We start from the raw sequence: 24,041 nt of genomic DNA, 5'->3' as shown, positions 1-24,041 counted from the left end.
TTCAGGGACTTAAGCAACTAGAAACATCCCTGTAGTCAAATAACTTTTTAAAAGGAATTTCATGAGGCTGCATAAGAATTTCTAGGCCTCAGCTGACACATATTTATAAGTCTGGCTCAGAGAACTGTTATAATGCACTTATGGGTTCACTCTGCCTGAAATGCCCTTGGGCCCCTCCCAGTACTTTGTGTCAAGACACAGCCTTCCTTTCCTTTAAAATTTTTTTAGAACTCACCACTTACTTAAAATCTTCCCCGTTTAACTTTACCAAGGAGCCACTCTTACAACCCTATTTCCCATTTACGTATAAAATATTTCACACCTGGGATGAGATAGATACTTAGGTATTAAGTCTTCCGTTAGTATTCCACTATGTGTATTTATGTTCCATAATGGCACTGACCATTCCTTTTCTTTTCTTTTTCTTTTTTAAAAACTTGTTTCCTCCCTTGCCAGGATAACGTAGTGTGGCAGTCCCAGCTGAAAGAACTGAAATCAATGTAAATCCTATCTTGCTATCCTCAGCTCAGACCCCTCCAAAGGCTTTGTTAGGCTTGGAATGAAATCCAAAGAAGACTCTGCACAATGTGGCCTCTAACCACCACTCTCAGCTCACCTTCCACCACTCTGCCCTCTCCCCACCTCACCACATCCCATCCTCACAGGCCTCTGCTACTCCTGGAACGTGACAAGCAGCCTTTCACCTTAGGTCTCTGGCATTTACTGTTCCTTCCGCCTCCCTTCTCTGCTCACTCCCTCAGGTCTCTCTCCAAATGTCTCCTCCTTAGAGAAGATTTCTCCTACCTCCCTATCTGAAATAGCAGTTTCCCCTTTCCACAGCCTGTTTTTCTTCCTAGCTCTAGCAGATATCTTTTTTTTTTTTTTTTTTTTTTTTTGCGGTACGCGGGCCTCTCACTGTTGGGGCCTCTCCCGTTGCGGAGCACAGGCTCCAGATGCGCAGGCTCAGCGGCCATGGCTCACGGGCCCAGCCGCTCCACGGCATGAAAGCAGGGGCTTGAAAACAGGGGCTTTGCAGATTTTATTCACAGTTGGTGCCTAGAACAATACCTGGCATGTGGTAGGTGTTCAATAAATGTCACTGAATGGCTGCTTCCAAGATCCCAGCAGAGGGAAGATTTTGTGGGTAGAAGCCAACCAAACACACTTTCCTATCCAAGGCTAGCCTTTAGAGTTGCAACCTGTTTCCCAAGCCAGCCAGCTGTCTCTAAGATCTGTAAGAGGAATTTGGTCCTTTCTTCTTGGCCTCCGAGGACAACTCCAAGAACACAGAGAAACAAGACCTAAGTCTACAGCAACCTGAATCCTGAACTAGTGAAGTAGGGACATACCTTACAGGATGCCTCCCCAACTAACATTTTGCTGATAGAACATCTCTTGGATTTTGATACTCAGACTGCATAGACTTTATATCTCTCTCAGTACAATACTTTTTGAAAGGTGTTTATTTAAGAAAAAAATATACTTATATCCCCAAACCTAAATACAACTTTTGGGCTGTACCCTACAGGCCTACAAGGTCTGTGCTTGCCCAGATTCAAGACTGAAGAAAGAGCCCAGGGTCAACAACAGAGACATCAATGGTTTAATGGATGGGGGAGCTTACAAGTCCGAAGCAGGGTCCTGGAGCGACACCCTACCGTGTGCAGGGGATGGTGGCAGCAGTCTTCGTTCAGGGGGCGGGGCGGGGGGAGCGGAAGGGGAGAATACAAGTTATAGGGAAATTGATGTCAGGTGGGCTCATTAGTCACCAGGGAAACCAGTAGAAGGGCAAGCCCCTCACCACTCCTTTGATAACAACAATCATCAGCTGGGGCGTGGGGCATGTATGTAGGAAGGTCAGTCATGTGCAGGAAGGTCAGTCATGTGGGTTTAGGTGAAGCAGGGACTGGTCGGGCAGGGGACGTACAGAGAACAAGAGAACAGCCATCTTGAGTGGCCTGACCATACAACATTGGTAATAAAATAGTGTGTGCAATACTGGGATACCAGGTGTCCACAGAGGAGACACAGTGCACTACTATGCAAACTTGTTAACAACCATATTAATTGTTTGATGTTCAAGAAAACTGTTTTAAGTATTTTTCATTGTATTTCCGTTACTTATTTAGTGGAACTTTTTACTGTGTTTTTGTAAGACTGTAGGACATCAGAGGTTCTGAGTTGAAGAGCAATGCATTATAATTTTTCCTACTTAAAATAATAAGAAATAGGCCTCCACTTAATGATTTTGTGCAGAACATCTAATTTTTGGAATGGATTCCTGCTGTTAAGTGAAAGATGCCTGTATTTTCTTGGATTCTTAGATTCACCCAAAACCCATCAACAAGCCTCTCCCCAGGCCTTTCTGATTTGGTCAAAGTCCAGCAGCTCATCTGTTCTCGATCTCTAACTTTGACTCATTGAATCTCTTCTCATATCTTCATCTTCCAGTTCCCCCAAAGGCAGTCATTCGGGTCATCCACTGCCCCTCTTACCTTTCATTTCATTCACTCCTTCTCTCTATCCTTTTCTTAATATTTACCAAAAGAATATATGCACATAATCTAAAAGATCAAAGGAGCTAAAAGGCTGACATCAACAAAAGCAATCCCTAGCTCTCACCCTCATCCCCAATGCAGTGTGCCAAGAGTCAAACACTTTCAACTAGCTCTTGCTTTAAATTATCAAATAATCTGAGTGAAATACTATCTCCTAGGTATTCCATGTTAAATTTCACCTACTGCCTTCTTATTATGGTAAATGAGAATTTTAACTGTCTTACACTCAACTTTCACCCAACCTTTCTCCACAAATTTATGCTGAAAAAGTTTGGTTAAATCCATATTCAACACATTCAAACGTGTCAGATTTATCAATTCTTTATTTTCCTGATAAGATTTATCAATTCCATTTTTTCCCTCCCTCTTCGGGTTCTAATCTGCACAGTGTTTTCTAAGCTTCTGGGTGTCACGGATGTTATGTTGCGATTTCTCATCACCAGTGTTCTATAAATACCCAACTGCTCTCTGCTGTATTAGATTTCCCATCTCCAAGTTCCCATGTCATCTTCTTTCTTGGTTTACTCCCTAGTTTTGGTGGATTACAATGCTGTAGACTTCTAGATTTTGCATGTTTGAGATTATTTTATTCTATCCTTAAACTTGATCAATTCATTTATTCTAAGCTAAAATTCATTCATATTTTGAAGACATTACTTTGTTGCCTTCTATCTTCCAAAGCTATTTTTAATAAAGTAATTTTCATTCCTGTTCCTTTGATTGTGATCTCTCCCTTCTTTTCTCGTGCTCTCTCAATCAGCTTTTAGTGTTTTCTACTAATATTCAAGTTTCAAAATTCCCAGACGATGTACTTTGGGTTATTTTTCGTTTTTTAAATTAAATTTTTTTCATTTTTCTTTTTCTTTTTTTTTTTTTTTGCAGTACGTGGGCCTCTCACTGCTGTGGCCTCTCCCGTTGTGGAGCACAGGCTCTGGACGTGCATGCTCAGCGGCCATGGCTCACGGGCCTAGCCGCTCTGCGGCATGTGGGATCTTCCCAGACCGGGGCATGAACCCGCATCCCCTGCATCAGCAGGCGGACTCTCAACCACTGTGCCACCAAAGCCCTCCTTTTTTTAAATTAAAAAAAATTTTTAACTGAGGTATAATTTGGTTTGTTTTTCTTTCATTATTATGCTGAATACCCAATGAGCACCTTTCAAACTGAGAATACATGTTTTCATTTTGGCAAAATGTTATTCTAAAAAATAATTTTCTGGGAATTCCCTGGCAGTCCAGTAGTTAGGACTTGGCACTTTCACTGCCATGGTCTCGGTTCAATCCCTGGTCAGGGAACTAAGATCCCACAGGCCGAGGCAAAAATAATAACAATAATAATATTATTATTATATAATTAATATAATAATGTTATTATTATTCTAATGACCATTTACTCTGTTTCTCCTTGTATTTTTGGAATTTATCTATAAGTTTTCCTACCTTTCTCTCTCTTACTGTCCATCTCTTTTTTTTCCTACTTTATCAGAATTCTTCCTATCTTTTTACTGAACTTTTTATTTAAGCTATCATTTTTTAATATCCAAAAGTTCTTTCTTATTGTTTGTTCCTTTTTTAAAGCAACATTCTTTTGCAACATTTCCTGTTATCTCTCTGAGGACACCATGACTTCTTTGAAGGATTTTTCTGCTCTCACCATTGTCTGTTTCCTCTGAGTTCCTTTTCTCTTTGTTTACTTCATGTTGGAGGCTTTCTTCCAAAGTCCAACTATCTTTTGATGCCCTATCATCTTTAAGAGTGAGTCACTAAAAAGCTGATTAAAAGCTTTGTAAATGGGCTTCTGATATGGTCATAGGGTAGCTGGAGAATTTTTGTGGAAGGGGGTCACCAAACATCAGTATCTATAGGTCTTTTCTCTAGGATGGTTCAATTTCCTCTGAGAAGGATCTTTCAATATTCCTGGTGGGGTGTGCAGTGGTGAGGCTGCCAGTATGCTAGAGCTGACCAGAGGAAGGGAGTTGCACTTTTCAGATGCAGAATACCCTTTAATCCCCCAGTTTTCAATTCTATTCTGGTCCTGCCTTTCTCAGTGCTCAGTGTCCCCAAGTCCAGATAATCTTTCTTTCTCCAGAAACTCTTGCAAAGATGGGGGGAAAGATCTCTTTATTTAGCCAGGTAGGAGTGGACTCTGAGGGTCTAACTGCTCCTCATAAAGACTTTCAAATAAATTCCCACCCACCATGTCACCCTGCTTCCTATGATACCCAGTGCCTCTAATTCCTAAGCTTTTCCAGAGAGCTGTGAGTCAGCTTGCTTTCCATCTGCACCTCCCTCCACAGGCACTTGGCTCTGATCTTTCTACTGTGCGAAGTCATGCACCATCCTTCCACCCACTTTCCATCTTTGTATCGTGTGGTTTAGGGTTATTTATGTCTCCTTGATTTATCAAAGATGGAGCTTCTTCTCTTGTTTTCCCTATTGTTTGGGGATGATTTTTTGAGAAAAGAACAATGAATGAGAGGTAAAGAAAGAGAAGATATGTCTTTATTCTGTCATTTTGAAACCAGGAGTCTCTAGCTTTTCTATTTCACAGGTCTTTTATTACATCATACTCTTCTGTCAGTTACATCTTGATTCATAATTTGTCTTCCAGACTTTCTGGGTAACTAGTCATCTTATTTTACTGGTTTCAGTCATGCAACATTTAGTTTATTAGTAAATTAACAAGATCCACATCTATTTATCATATCCCATTTGCAGTAACTGTTGTCTGCAGTTGAATCGGGTACTGAATTTACATATAATTGGGAGGGGATTATTTATCATTTGGAAGGGCATTAGTTACCAATGTCTCGCAGGACAATTTCTTATCAGATAGGTGGGCTATTCTCTGCTTGCCTTCCTGTCCCTCCATTCTCACACTTCTCTGTACCCCAGGAGACTGACTTCTGTGAACTACTCCCCTGGCCCATCACCATTCACTGCTATTCCCACCCATCTCACTCTCCCTACCTCGATGCATTTCTGGCAACATTACTCTATAGCCGCAGCTCCTGATGTATAATGGCTTCTGGCTTAGAAAGAGAACTCTTCCTAATTGGTTCTCTTGATCCTGGCCACACCTCTGTAAATAGTCTATTAAACTCCTTTCAGTTATACCCTGTGTGCCATTTGTTTCCTATGGAGACACTGACTGATACTGTACATCAGCAAAAAAAAAAAAAAAGATTTTGAACTAGCTCATCTCTAAAGTCCCTTGAGTCTCGTGTTCTATGATTTTTATGAGTCAAGTATACAGTTGGCACTTAACTAAAGACTTTGGACAAATTAGGGGCTTCCTTTCAGTCAAGATTCCATCTTACTACAGCAAAGAAACTCTCCAAACAATTATGCTCAGCCCCTAGAAAATATAAGAATTGTCAGTACAACTTAGACTAGCATGGAAAACTAGGATATACATATTGTTCCCTTTAGGCAATGGAGTCAGATAGTTCGGGTAAAGTACATTTGTTTTTGTTTTTTTAATTTCTAAAAAATTGAGGTATAATTGGCATATATTATATTAGTTTTAGGTGTACGACATAATGATTCAATATTTGTGTATATTATGAAATGAAATCACCACAAGTTTGGTTAATATCCATCACCATACATGGTTATACAATTTTTTTTCTTGTGATGAGAACTTTTAAGTTTTACTCTCTTAGAAACTTTCAAATATGTAATATAGTACTATTAACTATAGTCACCATGCTATACCTTACATCCCCATAACTTATTTATTTCATAACTGGAAGTTTGTACCTTTTGACTCCCTTCACCCATTTCGCCCACCCCTCATCCTACACCTCTGGCAACCACTAATCTGTTCTCTGTATCTATGAGCTTGGTTTATTTATTTTTATTTAGATACCACATAAAAGTGAAATCATACAGTATTTGTCTTTCCCTGTCTGGCTTGTTTCACTTAGCATAATGCCCTCAAGTCCCATCCATGTTGTCACAAATGGCAAGATTTCATTCTTTTTATGGCTAAATAATATTCCATTGTATATATATACACCACATCATCTTTACCCATTCATCCATCAATGCTCATAGGCCATTTCCCTATCTTGGTTGTTGTACAAAAGGTTGCAGTGTACATGGAGATGCATGTATCTTTTTGAGTCAGTGTTTTTGTTTTCTTCAAATAAATACAATGCCCAGAATTGGAATTGCTGGACCATATGACAGTTCTATTTTTAATTTTTTTGAGGAACCTCCATACTGTTTTCACAGTGGCTGTATACAAATTTACATTCCCACCAACAGTGTGTAAGGGTTCCCTTTTCTCCACATCCTCACCAACACTTATTATTTCTTATCCTTTTTATCATAGCCTTTCTAACAGATATGAGCTGATACTGCACTGTGGTTTTGATTTGCATTTCCCTGATGGTTAGTGAGGCTGAGTATCTTTTCATGTGCCTTTTGGTCATCTGTATGTCTTCTTGGGGAAACTATCTATTCAGATCCTCTGCCCATTTGTTAATTGGATTATTTGGGTTTTTTGCTATTTAGTTGTATGTGTTCTTTATATATTTTGGATATTGACCCCTCATCAGATATATTATTTACAAATATTTTCTCCATTCAGTAGCTTCCCTTTCCGTTTTGTTGATGGTTTCCTTTGCTGTGCAGAAGGTTTTAAGTTTGATGTCATTCTATTTGTTTTTTGTTTGTTTTTGTTTTGTTTTGTTTCCTTTTATTGCCTTTGCTTTTGCTGTCAAATCCAAAAAAATCACCACCAAGACCAATGTCAAGGAGATTACCACCTATGTTTTCTTCTGGTTATGGTTTCAGGTCTTACATTCACCTCTTTAATGCATTTTGAGTTAATTTTTGTGTATGGTATAGGACAGTGGTCCAGTTTTGTTCTTCTGCATGTGACATCCAGTTTTTCCAACACCATTTACTGAAGACACTGTCCTTTACCCATTATGTATTCTTGGCTCCTCTGTTGTAAATTAATTGACTGTATATGCATGGGTTTTTTTCTGGGCTCTCTATTCTGTTCCATTGATCTATGTGTCTGTTTTTATATCCAATACATTTGCTATTTTTGACTTTGAAACACAGAGACAGCCAGAATTAATTCCAAAGGTTCAATGTTTCTTTTTCTTTATCTTTTCTTCTTTTCCCTTAAATATTCTACCATTAGAAAGCCAGAAAAATGCAAAAAATAAATCTCACCAATCCTCCCTTTAAAAAGAAATGAATTCATTGACCTCAGCCCCAACCACAAACACCAGATTATCTCTTTTTCCAGGCATATCTAGACTTCTTGTATCACTGAAATTTTCTACTTTCTCACCTCTCATAAACCCTTCAATCCATTCCTATTTTAAACTGCTTTTGCCAAAGTTTTCTTCAACTTCTTTGATGCTGAAATCAATGGATATTTCTTATCCTCATCTTACTTAACCTCTCAGCAGCATTTGACACCACTGCTACTCCTTTCATGAAATATTCTTTTGTCTTTGCTGTTGTCCATCCTTTCTAGTTTTCCTCCTATCTGATTACTCCTCAGTCTCTTCAGGTAGACATCTCTTCCTCTGTCCATCCCTCAAATGTTCATGCTTGTGGAACTTGTCTTATTCTTCCTTAACTTTGTGCCTACATTCTTCCACTGGATGTTCTCCTCCACTCCTATGGCTTCAAAAATCAATTATAGGGCTTCCCTGGTGGCACAGTGGTTGAGAGTCTGCCTGCCGACGCAGGGAACGCAGGTTCGTGCCCCGGTCCAGGAGGATCCCACATGCCGCAGAGCGGCTGGGCCCATGAGCCATGGCTGCTGGGCCTGTGCATCCGGAGCCTGTGCTCCGCGGCGGGAGAGGCCATACAGTGAAAGGCCGGTGTACCGCAAAAAAAAAAAAAACAATTATATACTAATGACTCTCAAATGGACCACCTCAAGTCCAAATATTACTCCTGGCTTTCAGAGATATTGTTTGTAACTAAACAGTATAACTCCATCAGTGTGCCCACATACTCCTCATACTCAACATTTTGCCTTCCGCTCAAACCTATTTTTTCATCTATATTCCTTATCCCACTGAAGCACACCAAGCCAGAGACCAGGGTATAATCCTTGACTCTTTGCTGTCCCACATCCAATCAACAATCGAATCCTATTGATTCTGTCTGAGATGTACCTTAAATCTATCATCTAATTCTCTCCCCATTATCACTGCCACTTCCCTAGAAGTGGCATCTCTCTACTGCTAATACAGTTACCCTCAAATCTAAATTTTATAATACAGCCAGGGTGGTCTTTTTAAAATATAGATATGATTGTGTTATCCTCTTCCTGAAAGCTACAATGGTTTTACAAACTGCTATCCAGATAAAGCCCAAATTCCTCAACACTGGTTTACAAGGCCCAGCATCTGGTCTCCTACCCTGTCATTCAAATTTAGCTTCAGCTAAATTGAGCCTCTTATATTTCCTCCAACAAGCCATGATCACTCTTACTCTAGATATTTTCACATGATATTTCCTCCGCCTGAAACATGCCTATCCAATGTTATCAGTGTTATCATGCTGTCAGTATTTCTTGACTAATATCTATTAATCCCTGTCTCAGCTTAGATGTCCTATGTTCTCTAAATGTGGATTAGATCTGCTCCCATAGCACACGACTTATCCACTTATCACACTCTCTTACTGTTGCCTATTGACATGTCTCTATTCCCCTCTTTAGATCATAAGTACTATGAGGGTTAAAACTATACCTATTATATCACCAATGCCTTGAACATTAGCTGGCACAAAGTTGTCACTAGATAAGTAAGGGCTGAATGATGAACAAATGAATAAACAAATAAACCATCGGATTAAACACAGTGCCAGTGGAAGCAGATTTTACATAAGGACTTATTTTCCCTTACTTTCTCTCCTCTCAAAAAACAAATAACAACAAATAAGGTACCCTACCTCCAAATGAGCCATTGCTTACAAAGGACTAATTCCTGTATAGTTACACATGACAGCTAAAGAGAATTCTATCTGAGCCTTTGCTTTCTCCTTCATTTTTCTCTTTTCTCTTACATAGAAAATTTTCAAAGTGAAAGTTTAAGCAGTCTGAAGACTAAAGCATGTGGCTGACTTTCTCTTGATCTGCCCGATGCCCAATCTATATTCCTAAACCATCTGTAAACTTGGTAGTGTATGTACATGAGATAAAAAAAGGACCTATGATAATATTTTATTTGAACCAGAACTCCAAAACATTAATTAAAGCTGAGCACACCTGCTCTGAACTGCAGTCAGAGATTTATGTGTACTTGTAAAGTTGAGGCTTTCTGACCTATTGTAGGATTTATGTCTTCTTTAAATAAGTATTTCCTCTTTGCAGTGCAACAATTTTTTTAAAAGTCTGTTTCAGTGACTAAGCTGCTGGCATAAACAGATATGCTGTTCAGTTCCTTTATTTCCTGGTCTTTACCCTTTTTACCCACTGCTTGTCAAGTATTTACCTGAAGGTTCTGGGTGAAAATAAGTAGGCCCAATTATGAAGTCTAGAATTTCTTTCTCTAAAGCTAATTTGTTAATGAGGTGATCTAAAAAGATAACCATGCATTCAATCTCCCTAGTTAATCTAAGAGCATTTTGATACAGCTCTTCACGTGTTTGCTTACTCTTTGGAAGGTACCAACTACCTTGTGGTTTATCACAAGCAGAACTTAAGTTACAATGCATGCCCACGTGTGCAGTCCTTTCAGGTAAGACAAAATTTTTCAATTAAAGAAAGGTGTTCTAATTTTGAGATTCGGATGCTAATACTTTAGAAAGAACGGGTTCTGTCAGGCTAACTCATTCAAATTGGTTACCTTGGATAGGTTCATGCCCAGCACTGTGAGTGTCACCAAGCCAGCACAACAGACCAAAGCACTGGAGCTGGAGAGGCCAGAACTCGGTGGGATGTTTCCATCGACCAAGCAATTCATTCCAGTCAAGTCACTAAGACCAAAGTGTTCCTAAGAATAGAAGGAAAAATAGCCCTAGTAACTTTGGTTGGATTCAAGGAGTAGCGGAAAGTTCTTTCATTCCTCAGAGAGCAAAAGTCTATCAATGGACTTATTATGCTACTTATAGAAACAACTTGTGCAACTCAATCTAGCCGAGTCCATACATGACATTTTATTTAATGGCTCTTGGCCACAGGGCACTATAATCTGAAGATTAATTTTTACTTTGTTGAACAAAAAGCTACTGATCGATTTCCTAAAATTGCTTTGAATGATCTTTTTCATGAATATTAATTGATTTGAACAAATATGGAAAAATATTAAACAATTATAATTCAAGTAGCAAGACAAGAAATACACAACTATTAGTGAGGCAGGTTAAATCTCTGTGTAGCACATCCCAACACTCTGTCATTGTAAAAGTCTAACACTAAGCCGTGGTTTGTTTCTATGGAGTATTTTATGGAATACTTTTCTTCAGAGGACCTTCCAAACTTTCTCAGTTTTGTTTTACTTATGGAAAAACCTAGGCACCAGCAGATTAAGAGACTTTCTCAAGATCACATATAGGGAGCTGGAAGTAGGATCCAGGTCTCTGATTTCTGGTTGAGAACTTCTCACTGTGGTCAGAAACCCGGGCCAGCATACTGTCACTGTGATTTAATGTAAGTCAGCTATATGAGGAAATCCAGATTTTTACTAGGGTTTATAGATACAAATTAGCCATATGGTAGCTTTCAAGACAGCCAAATTAGAATTCAGCCACAAATGAGAATGCAGACTCTAAACAAAGCAGGGAAATTCTATTTCTACAAATAGGAAAGTCCAAAGAAATAATCAGACTCTGATCTCAAGATGGAAAGCTCTAGGATACTTAGATGAATACCTAGGATGAGGACACTTAGGATGATATCATATCATATCCTTTGTAGTTTAGGATTAAAAACAAATTCAAAAAATTAAAGTAAATTCAGGGCTTCCCTGGTGGCGCAGTGGTTGGGAGTCCGCCTGCCGACGCAGGGGACATGGGTTCGTGCCCTGGTCTGGAGGATCCCACATGCCGCGGAGCGGCTAGGCTCGTGAGCCATGGCTGCTGAGGCTGCGTGTCCGGAGCCTGTGCTCCGCAACGGGAGAGGCCACAACAGTGAGAGGCCCGCGTACCGCAAAAAAAAATAATAATAAATAAATTCAAGGTCATCTCTTCCTCAAGAAAAAGTACCATCATGTTTACAAATTACTCAAACGGCTCAAGACCAAAGTAAAAATACTATTATATTACATAATTATGCATTCCATCATACATATTATTCTTCAGAGAAACTTCAATAAACTAGTTAGAATAGCCAAAGTAACAACAAAACTCTGCAAATAAAAGACTGATCTTTTCCTTTTTATTTTTTTTGTCTTTTTTCCCCTAACCTGGCAAAACTCATCCACCACAAAAGAAGAGATTCGGTTGGATGTACTTCTCTTCTTGATTTCAAACCACCTAAAAATTTCCTTTCCAGAAATACAAACAAATTATAAACTAAAATACTGCTGTTGCCAATACCCTTTCGTACAGAACATCCGACAGCTGGTTTAAAAAAAAATCCTTGGAGAACGCTATATATTTAACCATGAACTGATCCACAGGGTGTCTTGAATGTGAATCATACTTACAAACTTATCACGCAATGTTTAAATTAAAATGTACAACAGATTCAAAATGCAAATGGGTTTTGCCAAATTCAGTAATAGCGCTATCCCAAAAGGATAACATGTTCAATTTAATATAAACAGATTATCCTCTGGAACTTTCTAGTATTTGAATTTGAAGGATTCTTAACAGGCTAACATTTAAATTAACTTCTCTGCCAAACATTTATTAAACAGACCTGCTTTTGCACATAAGTTGTCAAATCGAAAAGGAAAGCTGTAAGACCTGAAATTCTCAAATACAACACAAAGCAACATTTGTTCTTTAGGTCACTTTATCCATATGCTACAAAAGGCATGTTGCTATAAGGAATATGAAATTGCATTTGCCAAGCAAATGCTTCCAAATACTGTAATTCTCACTAATGCATGTGACAAGCCAAATGATTTGAAGATTTAAAACCTGCCAATAACTTTCCCTGTAAGTTGTTACCATGTGTCTGGGAGAAAGAAAGGAAGGAAGGGGGGGGGGGGTAGGAAGGAAGGAAGAAAGGAAGGAAGGAAGGAAGTCTAAGACCAGAACAATGATAATTAGAGTACAGGACTATATATCAGAAATTAGAGTACAGGACTATACATCAGAAAACAATACCAAGTTTCCATTTATTTAGTGCCTACTATGTGTCAAGCACTGTGTAATCCTTGCAACAATTATTTGTTGGGATAATAATAACATCCTTTCACAGATAACAAATCTGAGGCTTAAGAAGTTAAATCAACACAGCAGGGTAGAGCCCAGATTCAAACCCAGGGCTGTCCAGCTCTAAATCGTATTACAATATACACCTATACATCCCTAGAACAAAATGTAAATAATGTTACTAGAATGTATCTTTCGAAAGAAAATTTGAACAAAGATTTGAAAACTAGAAAGGTATCTGTCAGATGTACCTGCACCTGCCTTATGAACAGTCACTACAGCCCCCTATGAACACCACCCAGAAACAGTCACATCTACCCAATTCCCTGAAATACATTATTTAGCAAAACAGAACAGAAACATCAGTTAGCCTTGAAAGGAAACAAAAATGATAGAGTAAATAAAATGTCTTGATATAATACACATCATAACCTCAACTGCTAGTAGGTGCCTGATAAACTGATTTACCTGAATTCCTTTAAATCCACATAAGAAATAGTTGTGCCACAGAGGCTTGGTTTTGTCAATCTGGATGTTATTAGCACTAGTACTGAAGTCCCTGCAAAAGCAAATGACACCGTTAATTCTAGAGACTTTGCGCTACAGAATCGATGGCTAACTGCTGCCATCTTGTGCCAAGACAATGACACTGAAATTTCATTTTCCATTTACTTCCCATATTCGTACTTCACAGTCTACAAAAACAACAAACATCTCCAGCTGCTAAAAATTAAGAGAAGTTGTAGTGACCTTAATAACTAAACTGCTTTCAACTGACCCTTTTTATTTCCTGAAAGGGAGAGGACCCAATATATTTTAGCATAATCTACCCACTTTTTATTTCATGATGGTCCTTATTAAGCTGCTGTAAACCACATAAATGCTTATCCTTTGGGCCTGCTGTTTGGCACACCTCTTACTAGAACAGAAGTACTCAAAGCCTCCTTTCCCCACACTTTCTACCACCCATCAGATTTTACATCTGCACAGTTTAAGAAGGAACAAACAAAACAAATAATGGTTCTAATGGATCATAACTCACTGAATAAAATAAGATTCCATGAATCTACACTGATATAAAATAACAAATGAATAAATAGCTAAATGAAGAAGAAGGGAAAGCTATTCCTTAGAGCAAAATGTCAACTAATAGAAGAAATGACAGAAATTGAAAAATCATTATTTGGCAAACTCCATAATTGTTTCAGGAAAGAATAATCAAAGGATGCTAAAATTACTGAGTAAAAATTTGATGAGAAACAAGATATTTATATAAATTTGAAGTACTTCCCCACCAGATACTAACTGCAAAGGGAAAAAAAATAGTAACTTTATGGTAATCTGGCAGACAACTCAACCAAATGATCAAAATTAACAACAGTTAAAGGAACATCAATCATGTGCCTCCTTGATATGATGCCCTGAGGACACATCAGTTGACATGTGGGAATTCTTTATACTATTTTTGTGACTTCCTTGAAAGTCAAAAGTTATTTCAAAATGAAAGACAGTAGGCTTCTAAATCAGCCAAAGAACAAAATATGTGAAATGGGGGGGAATCAATTTAAATGTGAGGAAATAAGTAACATTCCCCATGTTGACTGAGTGCTCTTCATATAGTTTACTAAATATCTACTATGTGACAGTCACTGTGGTAGGTGCCTTCCATGCATTATCTTAATAACATGGACATATCATGTCCTAGGAAAAATACTGAATGACCACTTAAGTGTGCAAGGCATTCACAGGAATATAAAGGTAAAAGGCAAAGGGCTTATCTTTTAAGCATATGTAATCTAGCTGAGACAGCATGAACACAAATCATGATCACATACCACTGTCACGTGATGGTGTGTAATATGAGGTGGGATGCAAGGCCAAGAGGGCATCTTTTGGGCTGCACCCCGCAGGCCTGCAAACCTTGTAGTTGCCCAGCCTTGAGACCGAAAAAAGAGGCTGGAGACAGTGACAGTGACAGAGACATCAATGGTTTATTGGATAGGGCATCTTACAGGTCTGCAGCAAAACATCCTGGAGCAACACCCCATTGTGTACGGCAGACAGAAGGCAAGACATGGCAGCAATCTTTGCTACTTGGGGAGAAGGAAGCTACCATTTATACGTGGAATTGAGGTCAGGCTGGCTCATCAGTTACCAAGGAAACCAGCAGCTGGGGTAGGGGGCAAGCACAGGGGTAGTAACTGATTAAGCTCTATAATTAGGGTACAGGTGAAGCAGGGACTGGTGGAACAGTGGATGTACAGAGAGCAAGAGAACAGCCATCTTGAATGGCCTGACCACACAGCAATTTCTATAGTCAGCACACTAGGGTGGAAAGGGGAGCCTTTCCTGGAGGCTCAGAGAGGTTTAGTGACTCTCCAGGGACACACACAGTCTGACTCCAGCTCACAAGCACTTTAATATCACCCACAGGAGTTAAAATTTACTGCCTAGAGTCAACAAGAAGTCACAGAATTTGGAAAGTAGAAAAGATTATGTTAGCAAACCTAAATGAGTTCTGTTCCTAGATAAGCAGATCTTGGAAGTCACCACAAAGAAAAGAAAACCAGGAACGAGTCAGGGGACAGGGGTGGTGGTATACTAGGAAAAGTAGAGGAGGGAATTTGCACAAATGTAGGAAGCTAGATGAGAAACATCAAAGCAAAAGCTAAAAAGTGCCAGCCCCTTCAGAATTAGAAACATAGCTTAAAAACCACAACGTGATGCTAATACACATTTATGAGAGTGGATATAATTTTAAAAGACATGTTAGCAAAGATGTGAAGCAACTGGAACTCTCATACACTGGTGGTAGGAATGTAAAATTATACAACCACTTTGGAAAACAGGCAAATTCTTAAAAAGATAAACCGACAGTCCACTCCTGGGTATTTACCAAACGAAACATGTGTCCACACATAGATTTGTATACAAATATTCACAGCGGAATTATTCATAATAGCCAAAAGCTGGAAATGATCTAAATGTCCATCAATGATGAATAAAGAAATTATGCAATGCATGCTAGACAATATGTGGACAATTCTGGGAGGCATGCTGTATTCTTCCTAGGGGTCCAGGTGGAATGAAGCCCCTTACCTACAGCAGGAGCTACCTGCCTTGATAATTCACCTCTGCTTCCCTAACTCAGTCTCCATCCTTTTTTAATACTGCTCCTGGGATCATTTCCCAAACACCTCCTTCCAAGTCTGTTGCAGGCTCTGCTTTTGTGAAAAAAAATGGAATTCCCACATGCACCATGATGGGAATGTTAAATGAATCTGAGTAAATCAATATGACAAATTATGGGACCCAGTTTTAAAGGTTTAAAATGACACAAAATTATATTTGAGAAAATGTAAGGTTTTCTTTAAAGGGTCTGAAATGTACATAAGATATATTCTCAATCATGCAAAATAAACAGAAAAAAGATCTTTTACAATAAGTTTCATACAAAAGTCAGGAATTTCTATTACCTTGCACAACTTGGTATAGACACACATAAAATACTTGCTGAATGAATGAATATTATTGCTGGCAAACTGTCCAATGAACAATAAGCCAAAAATATAATGTAGCAATTATATGCCAAGATCTTTTTTTATAATTAATAAATCAAATCCATCATAATATATTATAAGCGAGTAGGCCTTATCCCAGGAATGCAAAGACAGTTCAACATTAGAAAATCCATTGGTGAGGGAAAGTGGAGGGTGGGGGGGATGAATTGGGAGATTGGGATTGACATGTATACATTAATATGTATAAAATGGATAACTATTAAGAACCTGCTGTATAAAAAAATAAATTTTTTTTAAAAAGAAAATCCATTGGTGTAATTTCTAATATTTTTTAAACTGATCTTCAATGCTGACTAGACATTTAATAAAATCCAATACCCATTAATGATTTTTTTTAATCTTAACAAACCAAGAATTAAAAACAAAAAAGTATGTCCTTAACTTGATAAAGCATATGTACTAGAAACATACATCTATTATGTTCCAGACACTATGTTTGACACTGAGAGTAGAGCATTGGAGAGGCAACAGTACCTGAAGTCACAGAGCTTACAATCTACTGGGGGATACAGGCAAGTAAGCAGATAATGACAATACAGCATGTTAAGATGCTATGATGAGAGAATTAGAGGGAGCCCTAGTACTATAAGAAAGGCCCCAGACCTGACTTTGCTAGAGATAGTTAACCTCAAAAGATGATAAATACCTTCTGGGCAAAGACAGAGTTATTTTATTTTCATCTTTTTTTTGACCCAGTACCTAAAACAATGTCAGACACAGAGTAAGTCTTCAGTAAATGTTTCTTAAATAAATGAGTAAATGAACAAAATGAACAAATATTAAATAGGGAAATTTAGATTCTTTTGGAAGTCAGATACAAATTATCAATAAATTAAGTGATTTATTATAAATTTGTTATCTCCTAAAGAACCCATTAGGGTACAAATACAAACACACATAGACTCACACACACACACACACAAACACACACCCCATTACACACAGTAGCAATTCTAAATACTCACGGGTACAAGGGATTGGTATTGGCCAGCTGGAGAACGTGTGTTTTCACAGGTTCCACAGCTATTAACATATCTTGTTCTACAGCCATAGGAAGAACAGAATATCCACAGTAATCTATATGCTCTCCTAGAATAAAGAGAAAGCATTTTTTATCATTGCTAGCATATGAATCTCAAGTAAGTTGACATACAAGAAAAATGACCACAAGGCAGGATTTAACAGAAAATAAAAATACTAAGGGCAGAAAGTAACACAATTTGCTTTCTCTCACTAACATCTGAGCCAGGAACTTTTGCTAGAATAAGTATTATATATTAGTTATTAGTTTCTGTTAATTTTTCAACTGCTTTAAATATTCACAATTTTTTCTACTTTCTAACTCCTAATAATCATCTTTGAATATTTATGTTTAGTGACTAGTTATGTGGAGCATCAAGAAATGCATTGTCTCCTTTCTCTGTTGCTCATTTGTATTAACTTTTAAAATATGAACAATGGAAGCCATTAGCACCCTCTCACTTATAATAACATTATGTGAGTCCCACTCTTTTCCTTGCTAGCCAATGAACTCAGTAAAGGTGAAGTCTTTATTTATCTTTGTGGCCTAACCAAATGCCGAACAAATTAGCTTGGCACTGATTAGCTGTGTTAAATGTGCTAGACATAGCTAGGATAAAGAAAAAGCTAGAAAAAAATTTAACCTGCACCATTTTATATATAATAAGCAAATTTAGAAAACAAACTATTCTCTTCTCCTTTTCATTCTAATTCCTCTATATATCACCAGCAGGAATTTTTTTTGCCTATTATATCACAATGTTTTCTCCAAATTACCATTTAAACTGAAGGTTGTTATTCATCAGATTTAAAAACAAAACAACAATTCAAGAAAGACGGGCTAAGCAATCTCACTCATATTTCGCCAGGACAGGTTTGTATATGTGATTGTTCTACGGCAGACACTGAGCAACTAAGAAACATAAAATGAATAAAAGACAATTCAACTGCCTAATTACATTTTTAAATAAATATTATTCTACATATTATTACAAGTAGCAAGTCTTTTGTTTCTATATTGATGTGTCCTTTAAAATAAGAAATTAGGGTTGGGTTTTTTTAATGGATTGACGATGACAGATGGAGAAGTGGTTTTCAAAGTTGTCTCTCTCCCAAACTTCCCTCAAAAAGACAATAAAATAAAACAGTGGCTCACAAGTAGAAAACACATATTTAAATTAGCAGAACTGAAATCAAAGAGGAAATCAAGAAATACCTGGAAACAAATGACAGTGAAAACACGATGACCCAAAACCTATGGGAGGCAGCAAAAGCAGTTCTAAGAGGGAAGTTTATAGCAATACAATCCTACTTCAAGAAACAAGAAACACCTCAAATAAACAACCTAACCTTACACATAAAGCAATTAGAAAAAGAAGAACAAAAAAACCCCAAAGTTAGCAGAAGGAAAGAAATCATAAACATCAGATCAGAAATAAATGAAAAAGAAATGAAGGAGGGCTTCTCTGGTGGCACAGTGGTTGAGAGTCCGCCTGCTGATGCAGGGGATGCGGGTTCAGGCCCCGGTCCGGGAGGATCCCACGTGCCGTAGAGCAGCTGGGCCTGTGAGCCATGGCCACTGGGCCTGTGCGTCTGGAGCCTGTGCTCCACAGTGGGAGAGGTCACAGTGGTGAGAGGCGCACGTATGGCAAAAAAAAAAAAAAAAGAAATGAAGGAAACAACAGCAAAGATAAATAAAACTAAAAGCTGGTTCTTTGAGAAGATAACAAAATTGATAAACCATTAGCCAGACTCATCAAGTAAAAACAGGGAGATTTTCAAATCAATAGAATCAGAAATGAAAAAGGAGAAGTAACAACTGACACTGCAGAAATACAAAGAATCATGAGGGATTACACTACAAGCAACTATATGCCAATGAAATGGACAACCTGGAAGAAATGGACACATTCTTAGAAAAGCACAACCTTCCGAGACTGAACCAGGAAGAAATAGAAAATATAAACAGACCAATCACAAGCACTGAAATTGAAACTGATTAAAAATCTTCCAACAAACAAAAGGCCAGGACCAGATGGCTTCCCAGGTGAATTCTGTCAAACATTCAGAGAAGCACTAACACCTATCCTTCCCAAACTCTCCCAAAATATAGCAAAGAGAGGAACACTCTCAAACTAATTCTACGAGGCCACAATCACCCTGATACCAAAATCAGACAAAGAAGTCACAAAAAAAGAAAACTATAGGCCAATATCACTGATGAACATAAATGCAAAAATCCTCAACAAAATACTAGCAAACATAATCCAACAGTACATTAAAAGGATCATACACCATGATCAAATGGGGTTTATTCCAGGAATGCAAGGATTCTTCAATATATGCAAATCAATCAATGTAATACACCATATTAACAAACTGAAGGACAAAAAACATATGATCATCTCAACAGATGCAGAAAAAGCTTTCGACAAAATTCAACACCGATTTATAATAAAAACTCTCCAGAAAGCAGGCACAGAGGGAACTTACCTCAACATAATAAAGGCCATATATGACAAACCCACAGTCAACATCATTCCCAATGGTGAAAAACTGAAACCATTTCCACTAAGATCAGGAACAAGACAAGGTTGCCCACTCTCACCACTGTTATTCAACATAGTGTTGGAAGTTTTAGCCACAACAATCAGAGAAGAAAAAGAAATAAAAGGAATCCAGATTGGAAAAGAAGAAGTAAAACTGTCACTGTTTGCAGATGACATGGTACTATACATAGAGAATCCTAAAGATGCTACCAGAAAACTACTAGAGCTAATCCATGAATTTGGTAAAGTAGCAGGATACAAAATTAATGCACAGAAATCTCTTGCATTCCTATACACTAATGATGAAAAATCTGAAAGAGAAATTAAGGAAACACTCCCATTTGCCATTCCAACAAAAAGAATAAAACACCTAGGAATAAACCTACCTAAGGAGATAAAAGACCTGTATGCAGAAAACTATGACACTGATGAAAGAAATTAAAGATGATACAAATGGATGGAGAGATATACCATGTTCTTGGATTGGAAGGATCAACACTGTGAAAATGACTATACTACCCAAAGCAATCTACAGATTCAGTGCAATCCCTATCAAACTACCAATGGCAATTTTCACAAACCCAGAACAATAAATTTCAATTTGTATGGAAAGACAAAAGACCCCGAATAGCCAAAGTAATCTTGAGAAAGAAAAACGGAGCTGGAGGAATCAGGCTCCCCGGCTTCAGACTATACTACAAAGCTACAGTAATCAAGACAGTATGGTACTGGCACAAAAACAGAAATATAGGTCAATGGAACAGGATAGAAAGCCCAGAGATAAGCCCACACACATATGGTCACCTTATCTTTGATAAAGGAGGCAGGAATATACAAGGGAGAAAAGACACCCTGTTCAATAAGTGGTGCTGGGAAAACTGGACAGCTTCATGTAAAAGAATGAAATTAGAATACTCCCTAACACCATACACAAGAATAAACTCAAAATGGATTAAAGGGCTTCCCTGGTGGTGCAGTGGTTGAGAGTCCGCCTGCTGATGCAGGGGACACGGGTTCGTGTCCCGGTCCGGGAAGATCCCACATGCCGCAGAGTGGCTGGCCCCGTGAGCCATGGCCACTGAGCCTGCGCGTCTGGAGCCTGTGCTCCACAACGGGAGAGGCCACAACAGTGAGAGGCTCGCGTACCGCAAAAAAAAAAAAAAAAAAAAAAAAAAATGGATTAAAGACCTAAATGTAAGGCCAGACACTATTAAACTCTTAGAGGAAAACATAGGCAGAACACTCTATGACATAAATCACAGCAAGGTCCTTTTTAACCCACCTCCTAGAGAAATGGAAATGAAAACAAAACTAAACAAATGGGACCTAATGAAACTTAAAACTTTTGCATAGCAAAGGAAACCGTAAACAAGACGAAAAGACAACCCTCAGAATGAGAGAAAATATTTGCAATCGAAGCAAGTGACAAAGGATTAATCTCCAAAATATACAAGCAGCTCATGCAGCTCAATATCAAGAAAACAAACAACCCAATCCAAAAATGGGCAGAAGACCTAAATAGACATTTCTCCAAAGACGATATGCAGATTACCAACAAACACATGAAAGGATGCTCAACATCACTAATCATTAGAGAAATGCAAATCAAAACTACAATGAGGTATCACCTCACACCAGTCAGAATGGCCCTCATCAAACAATCTACAAACAATAAATGCTGGAGAGGGTGTGGAGAAAAGGGAACCTTCTTGCACTGTTGGTGCGAATGTAAATTGATACAGCCACTATGGAGAACAGTATGGAGGTTTCTCAAAAAACTAAAAATAGAACTACCATATGACCCAGCAATCCCACTACTGGGCATATACCCTGAGAAAACCATAATTCAAAAACAGTCATGTATCACAATGTTCATTGCGGCTCTATTTACAATAGCCAGGACATGGAAGAAACCTAAGTGTGCATCGCCAGATGAATGGATAAAGAATTGTGGCACACGTATACAATGAAATATTACTCAGCCATAAAAAGAAATGAAATTGAATTTTTTGTAGTGTGGTAGATGGACCTAGAGTCCATCATACAGAGTGAAGTAAGTCAGAAAAAGAAAAATACCGTATGCTAACACATATATATGGAATCTAAATTAAAAAAAAAAGGTTCTGAAGAACCTAGGGACAGGACAGGAATAAAGATGCCGTCGTGGAGAATAGACTTGAGGACATGTGGAGGGGGAAGGGTACGCTGGGACGAAGTGAGAGAGTGGTATGAACATATATACACTACCAAATGTAAAATAGATAGCTACTGGGAAGCAGCTGCATAGCACGGGGAAATCAGCTCAGTGCTCTGTGTCCACCTAGAGGGATGGGATAGGGAGGGTGGGAGGGAGACGCAAGAGGGAGAAGATATGGGGATATATGTATATGTATAGCTGATTCACTTTGTTATACAGCAGAAACTAACACACAGTTGTAAAGTAATTATACTCCAATAAAGATGTTAAAATTTTTTTTAATTAAAATAAATAAGTAAGCAAGCAGAACTCTAGGGAGCCACCAGATTCTGTTGGGAAGGCTACAGTGTGAATGACAGCCTTCTGAGAATGAAGATTCCTCCCTCTGAAAACTGATGGAAACATCCTGGGTGAGGGGCAGGGAGGGAGCATGAACTACTGGCAAGTAAGGATAACAACCATGATTACATTTTGGATATTTTAACAGAAAATATAATAATGCTTTTAATAAAGACTGAAATTCATTTCATCCCAAGCACTAACTAATTAACTACCTTGGAACATAATCCCTCCTTTTTTAAAATCAGAAAATAGTCAATACATTTACTAGAATAAGAATTACTTATTCAGGAAATACCTTAGGTTGGAACGCTTACTCCCAAAACTAAGTGAAACTTGGCTCTCTCTCCTCTGAGAATATTGCTTCTTTGCAGTCCTCTCACAATAGCAAGGAGTTCTTGATGACCTCCTCCCACTCTGTTGTTTCCAGGATTTCTTCCTGTCCTCTTCCTTGGAGGCTCATACCACATTTTCTCGTCTTCATCACTTTCATTTCTGACTCTCAGACATCTGCTCCTCACTGAAGACATTTGCATCTCATTCCACCCTCTCCATCCCAGTCCTGCAATGCCTGGATAACATCCAAGTAAACAACCCAGCCCAAGACCCCAGCTTCCTAATCCCTTCACCTCTGGAAAACTTGACCTCCTCTCTGCTTCAGCTATCTACTTCCGTGGACCTGACAAATCCAGTAATGACCACAGACCTTCTTATCACCTGGAACTTTTCTACCTGTGAAATTTTTGTTTCAAATATCAAATTCTTTACTAAAACTTCCCATCCTGCCATTTCTCTTACTCCGTTTATCCTATCACCTGTTCCTCGGAGTCAGTTCTTTGCCCTTTCTACCCTATAGGTTCCCTCCTACCTCTCTTTCTTTTTCTACCTAGCATAGATTCCAGGGTTCATTACTTCACCTACCCTTCTGACAATATCGGTGAATTCTTGATGTCATTCTCTTGTAACCTCCATCCAAAACAAAACCCCAAACCTAGATCAAACATAGGCAACTTAGACTAGCTGAGCGGGAAAAAGGAACAACTTTGCAGATTGGTACTGCTACAATTCTATGGTCTCCTGCTCTAACCAGATCTCAATGTTACCAGCAAACTTTTTTTTCCCAGTCGTCTCCTTCTCCCATCCTTGACAAAGCTATTTCAAACTTTCTGCCATCTCCTTAAACTTCCAACACCTCCAACACTCCCCCAAAAGAACTCCCTCAACCTTCTATACCAAAATTATACATTTACCTGCATCAACTTGCATCCTTTTCTTCCCTGCCTTCTGTTAAAAAGTAGTCAAAGTGGCCCTCTTCCTATGCCATAGACACCCACCCTTCTTGCCTCCTTGGGAATCCTGCTCCATCAAGTTCCTCCCTTTTCAGATATCTTTGACCTGTCTCTCTCCACTGATTTTACTCAATTCCCCCTCCCCACCTCATTTAACCATGCTCAAACATCTCATATTTTTAAAATCGTCCATTATTTACT

At 38.4% G+C, this 24,041-nt stretch overlaps 1 protein-coding gene across 3 annotated transcripts in view; it reads right to left on the bottom strand.

Moving 5' to 3' along the window:
- GALK2 (galactokinase 2) overlaps nucleotides 1-24,041 on the bottom strand; it is a 128,081-nt gene that overhangs the window by 88,777 nt on the left and 15,263 nt on the right. Inside the window, exons 1-4 of one of the 3 annotated variants that reach the window (XM_082647803.1) lie at nucleotides 23,473-23,505; nucleotides 17,412-17,535; nucleotides 13,334-13,424; nucleotides 10,390-10,536 (exon numbers count right to left, since the gene is read on the bottom strand). In XM_082647803.1, coding sequence (XP_082503929.1) covers nucleotides 10,390-10,536; nucleotides 13,334-13,424; nucleotides 17,412-17,497 — 324 coding nt within the window. In that variant the 5' untranslated portion in view covers nucleotides 17,498-17,535; nucleotides 23,473-23,505. Of the gene's footprint in view, nucleotides 1-10,389; nucleotides 10,537-13,333; nucleotides 13,425-17,411; nucleotides 17,536-23,472; nucleotides 23,506-24,041 lie in introns of those variants that run through there. The other 2 variants (XM_082647801.1, XM_082647802.1) reach the window with 2 other exon arrangements.

This window comes from Grampus griseus, assembly GCF_964374135.1.
Source record: "Grampus griseus genome assembly, chromosome: 2".
In the NCBI taxonomy this organism is placed as follows: Eukaryota; Metazoa; Chordata; class Mammalia; order Artiodactyla; family Delphinidae; genus Grampus; species Grampus griseus.
Note: the sequence above shows the minus strand (reverse complement) of the source record. Positions and strands in the feature narration are given on the sequence as shown.